Here is a 15,223-nt window from a genome sequence, read left to right on the forward strand (position 1 = left end):
GTATGTGTGGGCTACAGAGATGAGGTAGTCATTCAAAAATCATGTTAAACACTATTATTGCACACAGAGTGAGTCCATGCAACTTATGTGACTTGTTAAGCAAATGTTTACTCCTGAACTTATTTAGGCTTGCCATAACAAGGGGGTTGAATACTTATTGACTCAAGACATTTCAGCTTTTCATTTTTATTTTTATTTGTAACAATCTAAAAAAAACTGGCTGTAACACAACAAAATGTGGAAAATGTAAAAGGGTGTGAATACTTTCTGAAGGCACTGAGTGTATAAAACATTAGGAACACCTTCCTAATATTGAGTTGCACCCCCCTTTTGCCCTCAGAACAGCTCAATTCGTCAGGCATGGACTCTACAAGGTGTCGAAAGCATTCCACATGGATGCTGGCCCATGTTGACTACAATGCTTACTACAGTTGTGTCAAGTTGGCTGGATGCCCTTTGGGTGGTGGACCATTCTTGATACACACGGAAAACTGTTGAGCGTGAAAAACCCAGCAGCGTTGCAGTTCTTGACACACTCCAACCGGTGTGCCTGGCACATACCCCGTTAAAAGGCACTTAAATATTTTGTCTTGCCCATTCACCCTCTGAATGGCACACATACACAATCCATGTCTCAATTATCTCAAGGCTTAAAAATCCTTCTTCAACCTGTCTCCTCCCCTTCATTGACACTGATTGAAGTGGATTTAACAAGTGACATCAATAATGGATCATAGCTTTCACCTGGATTCACCTGGTCAGTCTACGTCATGGAAAGAGCAGGTGTTCTTAATGTTTTGTCCACTCAGTGTATATTTACAGTACCTTTATTCTTTGAATCTCTGTACATATACCTTACTTACCACACATAGCAGTTTCCCTTAGTCTTGTGGAATGCACTTATTCCTTTCCTGTCAGATTGTAGAGACTGCAATAAAGAAGTGAAACTACACTAAAAAGAATCTCTGTTGTAGGTTTTTTAATTTCTAGTTGAAGTCCAAGTGGCCATAATTAGCTCATGTAAGCAGCAATCTAATCTGAACTGTCAGGATGGAAAATGACCGGCTAAAACGGAAACACCAGACATGTCTCGAGACCCACAAGTCTACAAAGTGCAGAAGGAAGGAGCATTTCACTGTAATCTCCCTGGTCTCTGATTTAAATCCATTACTGTAACACACAGCACCAACAGAGCTCAATCTAAAGACGACCCATTTTAAACCTTTATTTCTCCGAAATTCAATTTCTGGAGTGACCTGAGAAGTAAACGGTCTAGACACATCCCCCACGCACACATAGACACACACACATCCCCCATGCACACATAGACACACACACATCCCCCACGCACACAGACACACACACATCCCCCATGCACACACAGACACACACACATCCCCCACGCACACATAGACACACACACATCCCCCACGCACACATAGACACACACACATCCCCCACGCACACAGACACACACACATCCCCCACGCACACATAGACACACACACATCCCCCACGCACACATAGACACACACACATCCCCACGCACACATAGACACACACACATCCCCCACGCACACATAGACACACACACATCCCCCATGCACACATAGACACACACACATCCCCCCACGCACACATAGACACACACACATCCCCCATGCACACATAGACACACACATCCCCCATGCACAGACACACACACATCCCCCATGCACACATAGACACACACACATCCCCCACGCACACAGACACACACACATCCCCCATGCACACATAGACACACACATCCCCCACGCACACATAGACACACACAGACACACACACATCCCCCACGCACACATAGACACACACAGACACACACACATCCCCCATGCACACATAGACACACACATCCCCCCACGCACACATAGACACACACACACATCCCCCACGCACACATAGACACACACACATCCCCCCACGCACACATAGACACACACACATCCCCCCATGCACACATAGACACACACATCCCCCACGCACACACAGACACACACACATCCCCACGCACACACATAGACACACACACATCCCCCATCCACACATAGACACACACACATCCCCCATGCACACATAGACACACACACATCCCCCACGCACACACAGACACACACACATCCCCCACGCACACACATAGACACACACACATCCCCCACGCACACATAGACACACACACATCCAAAGTTTAATCTGGTGTTTTATTTACTTTAGCAATATTATACAAAAATCTTCATCAGGTGGAAACTGTCATCATGTTCCTCTTAGCTCCCTGAATAATCATGGGTACATAGTCAAAATGACATTACTCTGAATAAAATGTGTCTTTCAAGCAAATAAATGCACAATATAAACGGCTGGTGTCATTCACAGGCAGACATGAGTGCACAGAGGTTCACATGTAAAGGTTGAATTGCTGTTGCGCTAATCAGAACACTCGTTCAAACACAATGCTTACAAATTACACTAACATTCTGGGGAGAAACATCATCCTATTGCTCTCTGAAAATGAACCAGCAATCGTACAATGGATATTATAATCAGGACTCCTAGCCAGAGAACACTGAGCATGGATACACCAAACGGAACAAGTCACAATAGTATTACAAATAAAAACTATTTTAACGTTATCAAATGTATGCAGTTGGGTAGTTAACAAATGAGTGAATCAAGATCCGGATGTTTGAGACAGGCAGGTTGCCTAGCGATGGTGCAAATCTATTTTATGTTTAAAACCAAAATAATGATGCACCATCATTTCACAAAGCGTTCTGTACCACCTCATTCTTATTTCTTTAAAAACGCTCTTTTCAGTAAGCTAAATATTATATAATACATATATGTCATTTAGCAGCCACTTTTATCCAAAGCAACTTACGGTCATGTGTGCATACATATATTCTGAGCACAGGGATCCTTCTGCCAACAGAAAAGGTTTATTTTTGTTTAAGTGCACTTCAATTAAAGTGCAATCAGGCCAAGTGGACAGACGGGTTACGGTTAACATCTCAGGTCACTATGACAACTGACATGGGGTCAACATGACTTCCTCTTTACTCACTAGGTCTACGTCTGCCAAAACGCTGCTCCTTGACAACCTGTTGAATCAAACATTTTTTTTTTTTTTAACGGTTAGATTTTTCAAAGATAAGCAATAAGACTGTGACACATTGTGATATTTCATAGAGATCATTTCTGATCTCATTTCTGATCTCATTTCTGATCTCATTTCTGATCTCATTTCTGATATTTCAGATGCTAACAGTCCATTCATCAATTTGTAAGTATGTTTTCTATTTGTCCATGGAAATTCAAAGTCCCGGAGCTTATATCAAGAGAACAATGAACTTCAAATAGCCAACACCATTCTACATACACTAATATCCCCACTCTCTAAATGAAACCTCAAACTAGTCACTCTATACAGTGTGATTTACCCCCAAATTGAACATATTTGGGGAATAGTAACTTTCCCATCAAAAAAAAAAAAAAAATTCATTCCAATTTATTTTTATATATATATATTTATTTTTTGTAGTCATTTAGCAGACGCTCTTATCCAGAGCGACTTACAGGAGCAATTAGGGTTAAGTGCCTTGCTCAAGGGCACATCGACAGATTTTTCACCTAGTCGGCTCGGGGATTAGAACCAGCGACCTTTCGGTTACTGGCACAACGCTCTTACCCACTAAGCTACCTGCCGCCCATGATGGCGATCATATATATTCAATATATGTATATTATATACTTTCATAGATATTACAACATTTCATTAGAGATGTGGCCTCTATCCAAAACAGAGGATAGCACTTAAACAAATAACATTTTCTGCAGAGTATAACACTCTCCAAAGTGTATTAGCAAAGCATCTCCAAAGTATATTAGCAAAGCACAGTGCAAACAGAAGTTCAAAAACATCCAATAGGAATTATTCATCGTAGCTGCACTATTTTGAAAACAAAACATAACAGAGAAACAATGGTGACCCATACCAAGACGTTCCATATTTTAGTGGTTGGACTGCTGTAGCCTTAACAGATTGAAATTACTTCCTGAGTGTATGCCTCTATCGCTGTAATCATTTCAATGGTATCACAGATGAGGGTGACAAAAACTTGAATTAGCATGAAATAGTTCCATATAAAGCCTCAAGAAAACGAAAGAGATGTGAGGGATGGAGACTGAAGAAGAGAAAAACAGAACGAAAGGGACAGAACAACATGGCAGCCAAGGGGGTGAAAGTATTTGTGTTATGTTGGGGTGACTCAGGGTTCAATGCTCGGCCCCCTGCTGTTGCTCAGCAATTACCCTGGTAAGAGGAGTGTAGGGCCACAGTCAGTCAGTCCAGCCACACACATAACCTGGCTCTGGTCAGTCCAGCCACACACAGAACCTGGCTCTGGTCAGTCCAGCCACACACAGAACCTGGCCCTGGTCAGTCCAGCCACACACAGAACCTGGCTCTGGTCTTTGACCCTCAACAACCATGACAGATATCAGAGCTGAAAACAGAATGTGGCTAACTGACACCGACCATTTGAGCTAGCTTGGTATTGCATAACGGTATCCCCCCCCGACCCCCGTCATAACAAGTCCACACTCATCCAAATCAAGGATAAGGGAGAAAACCTGATACCAAAGCTCAGTCAAATACATTGAGTATGTAATCGTTTAAAAATGATCTCAGATCTGTAGAAAAGTAAAAACAAACATGTGGCCTGTTGCTGTTCCATCTGTTAAACTACTGTAGCAGAACAAATGTTTGTTGCTGTTCCATCTGTTAAACTACTGTAGCAGAACCAACGTTTGTTGCTGTTCCATCTTTTCAATTTCACTGTTCAATTGGTTGGTGGGAGTTACGGGTTTGTGTGTCAATTCGATTGGTTGATAGAGTTTACGCGGAACCCATGAGCACCTGGACAGGGGGCGTGGCCTTGCTGTCCGCAGGTGAAGGCGGGTACAGGGTGTCGGTGCGGTTGACACGCAGGAATGGTGGGATACTGGAGGACTTGATGTGGAGGATCCTGGTGTCTGTGACCTCACAGTCGATCTGCATCATCACCTCAAACTCCTTGTCCTTGATCACACTATCTGTTAACGAGACGGGGAGAGACAGGAAGAATCAGTGCATTAGCAAAAAACAAGCAAGATTCCTCAGTTGAAGCCCAGCTGGGCCTGGCTATACCTCCCCCCCCCCCCCTCCTCCCTATGACAGAGAGAGAGGGAGCAGATGCCACTACCATAGGACACAGAGCTTTGAGTTCAGAGGGGGTGTAGTAGAGTGGAGTGGGTGGTTAGTTAGGGGTTAAGAGTTCAGAGGGGGTGTAGTAGAGTGGAGTGGGTGGTTAGTTAGGGGTTAAGAGTTCAGAGGGGGTATAGTAGAGTGGAGTGGGTGGTTAGTTAGGGGTTAAGAGTTCAGAGGGGGTATAGTAGAGTGGAGTGGGTGGTTAGTTAGGGGTTAAGAGTTCAGAGGGGGTATAGTAGAGTGGGTGGTTAGTTAGGGGTTAAGAGTTCAGAGGGGGTATAGTAGAGTGGAGTGGGTGGTTAGTTAGGGGTTAAGAGTTCAGAGGGGGTGTAGTAGAGTGGAGTGGGTGGTTAGTTAGGGGGTTAAGAGTTCAGAGGGGGTATAGTAGAGTGGAGTGGGTGGTTAGTTAGGGGTTAAGAGTTCAGAGGGGGTGTAGTAGAGTGGAGTGGGTGGTTAGTTAGGGGTTAAGAGTTCAGAGGGGGTATAGTAGAGTGGAGTGGGTGGTTAATTAGGGGTTAAGAGTTCAGAGGGGGTATAGTAGAGTGTAGTGGGTGGTTAGTTAGGGGTTAAGAGCCAGAGAGAGGGATGGAGGAGAGGTAAACAGAGGAGAGGTGAGTCACCCACTGGCCCTCTCTCCTCTATAGAGATAAACACAACAGTTCTAAACAAAGAAAGACATGCAAATCAGAGAGAGGAAGAACATAAAGAAGTAACGCCCTTGAAGAGAGGGAAAGAGGAAGAGAGGGAAAGAGGAAGAGAGAGAGAGAGAGGAAGAGAGGGAGAGAGGAAGAGAGGGAAAGAGGAAGAGAGGGAAAGAGGGAAAGAGGGAGAGAGGAAGAGAGGGAAAGAGGAAGAGAGGGAAAGAGGAAGAGAGGGAAAGAGGGAAAGAGGAAGAGAGGGAGAGAGGGAAAGAGGAAGAGAGGGAAAGAGGAAGAGAGGGAAAGAGGGAAAGAGGAAGAGAGGGAGAGAGGAAGAGAGGGAGAGAGGAAGAGAGGAAGAGAGAGAGAGAGAGGAAGAGAGGGAGAGAGGAAGAGAGGGAAAGAGGAAGAGAGGGAAAGAGGGAAAGAGGGAGAGAGGAAGAGAGGGAAAGAGGAAGAGAGGGAAAGAGGAAGAGAGGGAAAGAGGGAAAGAGGAAGAGAGGGAGAGAGGGAAAGAGGAAGAGAGGGAAAGAGGAAGAGAGGGAAAGAGGGAAAGAGGAAGAGAGGGAGAGAGGAAGAGAGGGAGAGAGGAAGAGAGGAAGAGAGAGAGAGAGAGGAAGAGAGGGAGAGAGGAAGAGAGGGAAAGAGGAAGAGAGGGAAAGAGGGAAAGAGGGAGAGAGGAAGAGAGGGAAAGAGGAAGAGAGGGAAAGAGGGAAAGAGGAAGAGAGGGAAAGAGGAAGAGAGGGAAAGAGGAAGAGAGGAAGAGAGAGAGAGAGAGGAAGAGAGGGAGAGAGGAAGAGAGGGAAAGAGGAAGAGAGGGAAAGAGGGAAAGAGGGAGAGAGGAAGAGAGGAAGAGAGGGAAAGAGGAAGAGAGGAAGAGAGGGAAAGAGGAAGAGAGGGAAAGAGGGAAAGAGGAAGAGAGGGAAAGAGGAAGAGAGGGAAAGAGGAAGAGAGGGAAAGAGGAAGAGAGGGAAATAGGAAGAGAGGGAAAGAGGAAGAGAGGGAAAGAGGAAGAGAGGGAAAGAGAGAGAGAGGAAGAGAAGGAAAGAGGGATAGAGGGAAAGAGGGAAGGAGGAAGAGAGGGAAAGAGAGAAGGAGGAAGAGAGAGAGAGAGAGGAAGAGAAGGAAAGAGGGAGAGAGAGAGGTTGATCAATGACAGTGAGGCAGGGTTTTTTGGACCGAACCCCAGGGGCTGCATTGCTGCAGATGGACCAGGTCGACACAGGGGCTGCAGAACTGCAGATGGACCAGGTCAATACAGCTCACAACTGTTGTTGTTCAGCTCAACTTCAAACACACACATTACCACAAATAAGGTCGTCCTATCCTTGTAGATCTCACAAACAAGTAATGGAAGATTGGATACATTTTGGAATACCTCAAACTATTAAATAAACAAGCAACTCTTAACTTTTCATACCAGTCTTTAAGAAAAGTACCTGTGGATTTTACCAGAGTCAATCTCTGGATTGGATTATATTGGCTCTGGATTTTACAGTTGGTGTCAGTTTAATGTTTCTTGATATCCAATTTCTTAAATGATATGGTATGGAATGAAACGTTTTGAAGGTTTCCCTCTACCTACTGGGGAGAGCATTCAAGAGGAAGTCAGAGCTCTCCTGAATAGATGACAGACTCGTAAACTCTGTCCTGTTAACACAGATACCGGCCCCAAACAGCATGGAGAGTATGTATGAAGGGAACCCTGCAAGCAGGTTAGGTTTACATTACCAAACCACTGACACTTCATATCTCCTATTATGGCTTTGTCTATTGGACTGGTAGAGTGCTGGGTCTGTGGTGAGAGAGAGAGGGGGAGTGCTACAATAACACACACCATATGGATTGGAGCACTGGACAAGCCCAGAACACCTCAGACAGACCGCTTTACTACGGCTCTATGACCCAGAACACCTCAGACAGACCGCTTTACTACGGCTCTATGACCCAGAACACCTCAGACAGACCGCTTTACTACGGCTCTATGACCCAGAACACCTCAGACAGACCGCTTTACTACGGCTCTATGACCCAGAACACCTCAGACAGACCGCTTTACTACGGCTCTATGACCCAGAACACCTCAGACAGACCGCTTTACTACGGTTCTATGACCCAGAACACCTCAGACAGACCGCTTTACTACGGCTCTATGACCCAGAACACCTCAGACAGACCGCTTTACTACTGCTCTATGACCCAGAACACCTCAGACAGACCGCTTTACTACGGCTCTATGACCCAGAACACCTCAGACAGACCGCTTTACTACGGCTCTATGACCCAGAACACCTCAGACAGACCGCTTTACTACGGCTCTATGACCCAGAACACCTCAGACAGACCGCTTTACTACGGCTCTATGGCCCAGAACACCTCAGACAGACCGCTTTACTACGGCTCTATGACCCAGAACACCTCAGACAGACCGCTTTACTACGGCTCTATGGCCCAGAACACGGCCTGAGTGAGGAAAGCTTTAAAACGCCTCAGCTCTGAGAGAAGAGGCGAGGGGAAGGGAGAGGTGGGTAAATCCTGCTGGTCCAGAGACCCCTGTTCAAAGCATTGGACTAAACAGCCCCCTTAACCCCTCAATAGGATTTCCATACAGTGGAGCAGCTCCTATTATACAGTAGTGCACTACTTTTTGACCAGAGCCCTATGAGCACTGGTCAAAAGTAGTGCACTATATAGGGAATAGGGTCCTATTAAGGCCGCAGAAATGGTGTGTTCCCTATATGACGGGTCTAGCTCCAGCCGCAAGGTGGGGGGAGAAGTATGGAGACGTGTAACTCCTTCACCATCGCTGCACTTCCTCCCCTGCACCTGGCGGGAGACTGGGCCTTTTAAAATGATTACAGTAGTTTTACAGGCAACGCAGAAGGTCACCTTAGGGAGAGGGTTCTGTACGGCCTTGCTCTGTTTGCTTCAAATGGGGTTATGAGAGGCTAGGTCATGAGAAACTCCACACCGATGGCATTACAGCATGTGTGGGCTACAGAAACATCGTGAAATATAAGCTATTCCTAAAACTGTGTTTCTGCACACTGTTGGCAAACATTTATAGCAAATTATCAAACGTCCCAACTCTCCTTAGCCCGCTGATTGAATGGCCAAAACACTGAGACAGACAGGACGGACACACACGCGGAGGGGCCCACTTCAAACAGCGGGACTTTGAGGTACCTACCAAAAGCCCCTCAGGTCTGTGTTTGTGTCTGCCAGGTCTATGTGTGTGTGTGTGTGTCAGGACTGTGTGTGTGTGTGTGTGTCAGGTCTGTGTGTGTGTGTGTGTGTGTCAGGTCTGTGTGTGTGTGTGTGTGTGTGTGTGTGTGACAAAACTGCACATTTTAGAGTGGCCTTTTATTGGCCCCAGCACAAGGTGCAGCTGCATAATGATCATGCTGTTTAATCAGCTTCTTGATATGCCACACCTGTCAGGTGGATGGATTATCTTGGCAAAGGAGAAATGACCCCCCCGCAGTCCTATAGGCATTACTCTATATCAGACCCCCCGCTCAGTCCTATAGGCATTACTCTATATCAGACCCCCCGCCAGTCCTATAGGCATTACTCTATATCAGACCCCCCGCCAGTCCTATAGGCATTACTCTATATCAGACCCCCCCGCCAGTCCTATAGGCATTACTCTATATCAGACCCCCTCGCCAGTCCTATAGGCATTACTCTATATCAGACCCCCCCGCCAGTCCTATAGGCATTACTCTATATCAGACCCCCCGCCAGTCCTATAGGCATTACTCTATATCAGACCCCCCGCCAGTACTATAGGCATTACTCTATATCAGACCCCCGCCAGTCCTATAGGCATTACTCTATATCAGACCCCCCCGCCAGTCCTATAGGCATTACTCTATATCAGACCCCCCGCCAGTCCTATAGGCATTACTCTATATCAGACCCCCCGCCAGTCCTATAGGCATTACTCCTATATCAGACCCCCCCGCCAGTCCTATAGGCATTACTCTATATCAGACCCCCCGCCAGTCCTATAGGCATTACTCTATATCAGACCCCCCCGCCAGTCCTATAGGCATTACTCTATATCAGACCCCCCGCCAGTCCTATAGGCATTACTCTATATCAGACCCCCCCGCCAGTCCTATAGGCATTACTCTATATCAGACCCCCCGCTCAGTCCTATAGGCATTACTCTATATCAGACCCCCCCGCCAGTCCTATAGGCATTACTCTATATCAGACCCCCGCCAGTCCTATAGGCATTACTCTATATCAGACCCCCCGCCAGTCCTATAGGCATTACTCTATATCAGACCCCCCCGCCAGTCCTATAGGCATTACTCTATATCAGACCCCCCGCCAGTCCTATAGGCATTACTCTATATCAGACCCCCCCCCCCGCCAGTCCTATAGGCATTACTCTATATCAGACCCCCCGCCAGTCCTATAGGCATTACTCTATATCAGACCCCCGCCAGTCCTATAGGCATTACTCTATATCAGACCCCCCGCCAGTCCTATAGGCATTACTCTATATCAGACCCCCCGCCAGTCCTATAGGCATTACTCTATATCAGACCCCCCCGCCAGTCCTATAGGCATTACTCTATATCAGACCCCCCGCCAGTCCTATAGGCATTACTCTATATCAGACCCCCCCGCCAGTCCTATAGGCATTACTCTATATCAGACCCCCCCGCCAGTCCTATAGGCATTACTCTATATCAGACCCCCCGCCAGTCCTATAGGCATTACTCTATATCAGACCCCCCCCGCCAGTCCTATAGGCATTACCTATATCAGACCCCCGCCAGTCCTATAGGCATTACTCTATATCAGACCCCCCCCCCCAGTCCTATAGGCATTACTCTATATCAGACCCCCCGCCAGTCCTATAGGCATTACTCTATATCAGACCCCCCGCCAGTCCTATAGGCATTACTCTATATCAGACCCCCCGCCAGTCCTATAGGCATTACTCTATATCAGACCCCCCCGCCAGTCCTATAGGCATTACTCTATATCAGACCCCCCGCCAGTCCTATAGGCATTACTCTATATCAGACCCCCCCGCCAGTCCTATAGGCATTACTCTATATCAGACCCCCCGCCAGTCCTATAGGCATTACTCTATATCAGACCCCCCGCCAGTCCTATAGGCATTACTCTATATCAGACCCCCGCCAGTCCTATAGGCATTACTCTATATCAGACCCCCGCCAGTCCTATAGGCATTACTCTATATCAGACCCCCCGCCAGTCCTATAGGCATTACTCTATATCAGACCCCCCCGCCAGTCCTATAGGCATTACTCTATATCAGACCCCCGCCAGTCCTATAGGCATTACTCTATATCAGACCCCCCCCGCCAGTCCTATAGGCATTACTCTATATCAGACCCCCCGCTCAGTCCTATAGGCATTACTCTATATCAGACCCCCCCGCCAGTCCATAGGCATTACTCCATATCAGACCCCCCGCCAGTCCTATGGGCATTACTCTATATCAGACCCCCCCCGCCAGTCCTATAGGCATTACTCTATATCAGACCCCCTCCGCCAGTACTATAGGCATTACTCTATATCAGACCCCCCGCCAGTCCTATGGGCATTACTCTATATCAGACCCCCCCGCCAGTCCTATAGGCATTACTCTATATCAGACCCCCCGCCAGTCCTATAGGCATTACTCTATATCAGACCCCCCCGCCGAGTCCTATAGGCATTACTCTATATCAGACCCCCCGCCAGTCCTATAGGCATTACTCTATATCAGACCCCCCCGCCAGTCCTATAGGCATTACTCTATATCAGACCCCCGCCAGTCCTATAGGCATTACTCCATATCAGACCCCCGCCAGTCCTATAGGCATTACTCTATATCAGACTCACAGCTCCCATCATAGGCATACCTATCAGACGCCAGTCCCTATAGGCATTACTCTATATCAGACCTCGCCAGTCCTATAGGCATTACTCTATATCAGACCCCCCAGTCCTGGCATTACTCATACTATCAGACCCTCCCGCCAGTCCTATAGGCATTACTCTATATCAGACCCCGCCAGTCCTATAGGCATTACTCTATATCAGACCCCGCCAGTCCTATAGGCATTACCATATCAGACCCCCAGCCATAGGCATTACTTATCAGACTTCCGCCAGTCCTATAGGCATTACTCTATATCAGCCCCGCCAGTCCTATAGGCATTACTCTATATCAGACCTCCGCCAGTCCCATAGGCATTACTCTATATCAGACCCCCAGTCCTATAGGCATTACTCTATATCAGACCCCCCTCCCGCCAGTCCATGGGCATTACTCTATATCAGACCCCCCCGCCAGTCCTATAGGCATTACTCTATATCAGACCCGCCAGTCTTATAGGCATTACTCTATATCAGACTCCCGCCAGCCTATAGGCATTACTCTATATCAGACCCCTCCCCCATAGGACTGGCGGGGGTCTGATATAGAGTAATGCCTATAGGACTGGCGGGGGGGTCTGATATAGAGTAATGCCTATAGGACGCGGGGGTCTGATATAGAGTAATGCCTATAGGACTGGCGGGGGGGTCTGATATAGAGTAATGCCTATAGGACTGGCGCGGGGGTCTGATATAGAGTAATGCCTATAGGACTGGCGGGGGGTCTGATATAGGTAATGCCTATAGGACTGGCGGGGGGTCTGATATAGAGTAATGCCTATAGGACTGGCGGGGGGTCTGATATAGAGTAATGCCTATAGGATCAAGTGGGGGTCTGATATAGAGTAATGCCTATAGTACTGGGCGGGGGGGGTCTGATATAGAGTAATGCCTATAGGACTCGGGGGGTCTGATATAGAGTAATGCCTATAGGACTGGCGGGGGGGGTCTGATATAGAGTAATGCCTATAGGACTGGCGGGGGGTCTGATATAGAGTAATGCCTATAGGACTGGCGGGGGGGTCTGATATAGAGTAATGCCTATAGGACTGGCGGGGGGGGTCTGATATAGAGTAATGCCTATAGGACTGGCGGGGGTCTGATATAGAGTAATGCCTATAGGACTGGCGGGGGGGTCTGATATAGAGTAATGCCTATAGGACTGGCGGGGTCTGATAAGAGTAATGCCTATAGGACTGGCGGGGGTCTGATATAGAGTAATGCCTATAGGACTGGCGGGGGTCTGATATAGAGTAATGCCTATAGGACCGGCGGGGGGTCTGATATAGAGTAATGCCTATAGGACTGGCGGGGGGGGTCATTTCTCCTTTGCCAAGATAATCCATCCACCTGACAGGTGTGGCATATCAAGAAGCTGATTAAACAGCATGATCATTATGCAGCTGCACCTTGTGCTGGTCACTCTAAAATGTGCAGTTTTGTCACACAACACAATGCCACAGGTGTCTCAAGTTTTGAAGGAGCGTGCAATTGGCTGCTGACTGCAGGAATGTCCACCAGAGCTGTTGCCAGAGAATTTAATGTTCATTTCTCTACCATAAGCCGCCTCCAACGTCGTTTTAGAGAATTTGGCAGTACGTCCAACCGGCCTCATAACCACAGACCACGTGTAACAACGCCAGCTCAGGACCTCCACATCCGGCTTCTTCACCTGTGGGACTGTCTGAGACCAGCCACCCGGACAGCTCATGAAACTGTGGGTTTGCACAACCAAATAATTTCTGCACAAACTGTCAGAAACGGTCTCAGGGAAGCTCATCTGCGTGCTCGTCGTCCTCACCAGGGTCTTGACCTGACTGCAGTTCGGCAACGTAACGGACTTCAGTGGCCAAATGCTCACCTTCGATGGCCACTGGCACGCTGGAGAAGTGTGCTCTTTAAGGATTAATCCTGGTTTCAACTGTACTGTGCAAATTTGTATTTGTATTTATTACGGATCCCCATTAGTGCCTGCCAAGGCAGCAGCTACTCTTCCTGGGGTCCAACCACAATTTACATACAATAAAACAATAGATAACACAACACCTTATTAGACACTACTCTACCATAACATATTTACAATACAACACCTTATTACACACTACTCTACCATAACATATTTACAATACAAAATCAATAATACAGCAAAATAACAATATTAACATGTGTGTGTGTAGAGTGCGTGTGTTAGCATGTGTTTGCGAATGCTGTGTGTGCCTGTGTCTCTTCACAGTCCGCGCTGTTCCATAAAGTGTAGTTTTATCTGTTTTTTAAAATCTGATTTTACTGCTTGACTGAGTTACCTGATGTGGAATAGAGTTCCATGTAGTCATGGCTCTATGTAGTACTGTGCGTTTCCCATAGTCTGTTCTGGACTTGGGGACTGTGAAGAGACCTCTGGTGGCATGTCTCGTGGGGTATGCATGGGTGTCCGACCTCAGCTTGTCTACACCTCTTTAAAAAAACAACAGTGATGAAGTCAATCTCTCTTCCAATCTAAGCCAGGAGAGACTAACATGCATGTCATTACTGTTAGCTCTCCATGTACTTTTAAGGGCCAGCCATGCTGCCCTATTCTGAGCCAACTGCAATTTTCCCAAGTCCCTCCTTGTGGCACCTGACCACACAACTGAACAGTAGTCTAGGTGCGACAAAACTAGGGCCTGTAGGACCTGCCTTGTTGATAGTGTTGTTAAGAAGGCAGAGCAGCGCTTAATTATGGACATACTTCTCCCCATATTAGCTACTGTTGTATCAATATGTTTTGACCATGACAGTTTACAATCCAGGGTTACTCCAAGCAGTTTAATTACCTCAACTGCTCAATTTCCACATTATTCATTACGAGATGTAGTTGAGGTTTAGGGTTTAGTGATGATAATGATTTGACCCAAATACAATGCTTTTAGTTTTGGAAATATTTAGGACTAACTTATTCCTTGCCACCCATTCCGAAACTAACTGCAACTCTTTATTAAGTGTTGCAGTTATTTCAGTTGCTATATCAGCTAACGTGTATAGTGTTGAGTCATCCACATACATAGACACACTGGCTTTAATCATTTAAAAAAATGTATCATCAATTTCTCTCAGCCAATCATCAGTCATTTGTGTAAGTGCTTTGCTTGTTGAATGTCCTTCTCTATAAGAATGCTGAAAGTTTGTTGTCAATTTGTTTACTGTAAAATAGCATTGTATCTGGTCAAACACAATTATTTCCAATAGTGTACTAAGGGTTGGTAACAGGCTAATTGGTTGGCTATTTGAGCCAATAAAGGGGGCTTTACTATTCTTAGGTAGCGGAATGACTTTTGCTTCCTCCAAGCCTTGGGGCACATACAGTGAGGGAAAAAAGTATATGATCCCTTGCTGATTTTGTACGTTTGCCCAC

The 15,223-nt window shown here is 46.7% G+C and overlaps 1 protein-coding gene across 3 annotated transcripts in view; it reads right to left on the reverse strand.

The window, feature by feature from the left end:
- Positions 1-3,675: 3,675 nt before the first annotated feature.
- Positions 3,676-15,223, reverse strand: part of atf6 (activating transcription factor 6) — a 102,890-nt gene continuing 91,342 nt past the window's right edge. The window contains exons 16-17 of one of the 3 annotated variants that reach the window (XR_005994546.1): positions 4,465-5,130; positions 3,676-4,432 (exon numbers count right to left, since the gene is read on the reverse strand). Coding sequence is in view for 1 of the 3 variants with exons in the window: in XM_041840638.1 (XP_041696572.1) it covers positions 4,934-5,130 (197 nt within the window). In the remaining 2 variants the exon portion in view is untranslated. Of the gene's footprint in view, positions 5,131-15,223 lie in introns of all 3 variants that reach the window. The other 2 variants (XM_041840638.1, XM_041840639.2) reach the window with 2 other exon arrangements.

This window comes from Coregonus clupeaformis, chromosome 20 (genome assembly GCF_020615455.1).
Source record: "Coregonus clupeaformis isolate EN_2021a chromosome 20, ASM2061545v1, whole genome shotgun sequence".
Classification (NCBI taxonomy): Eukaryota; Metazoa; Chordata; class Actinopteri; order Salmoniformes; family Salmonidae; genus Coregonus; species Coregonus clupeaformis.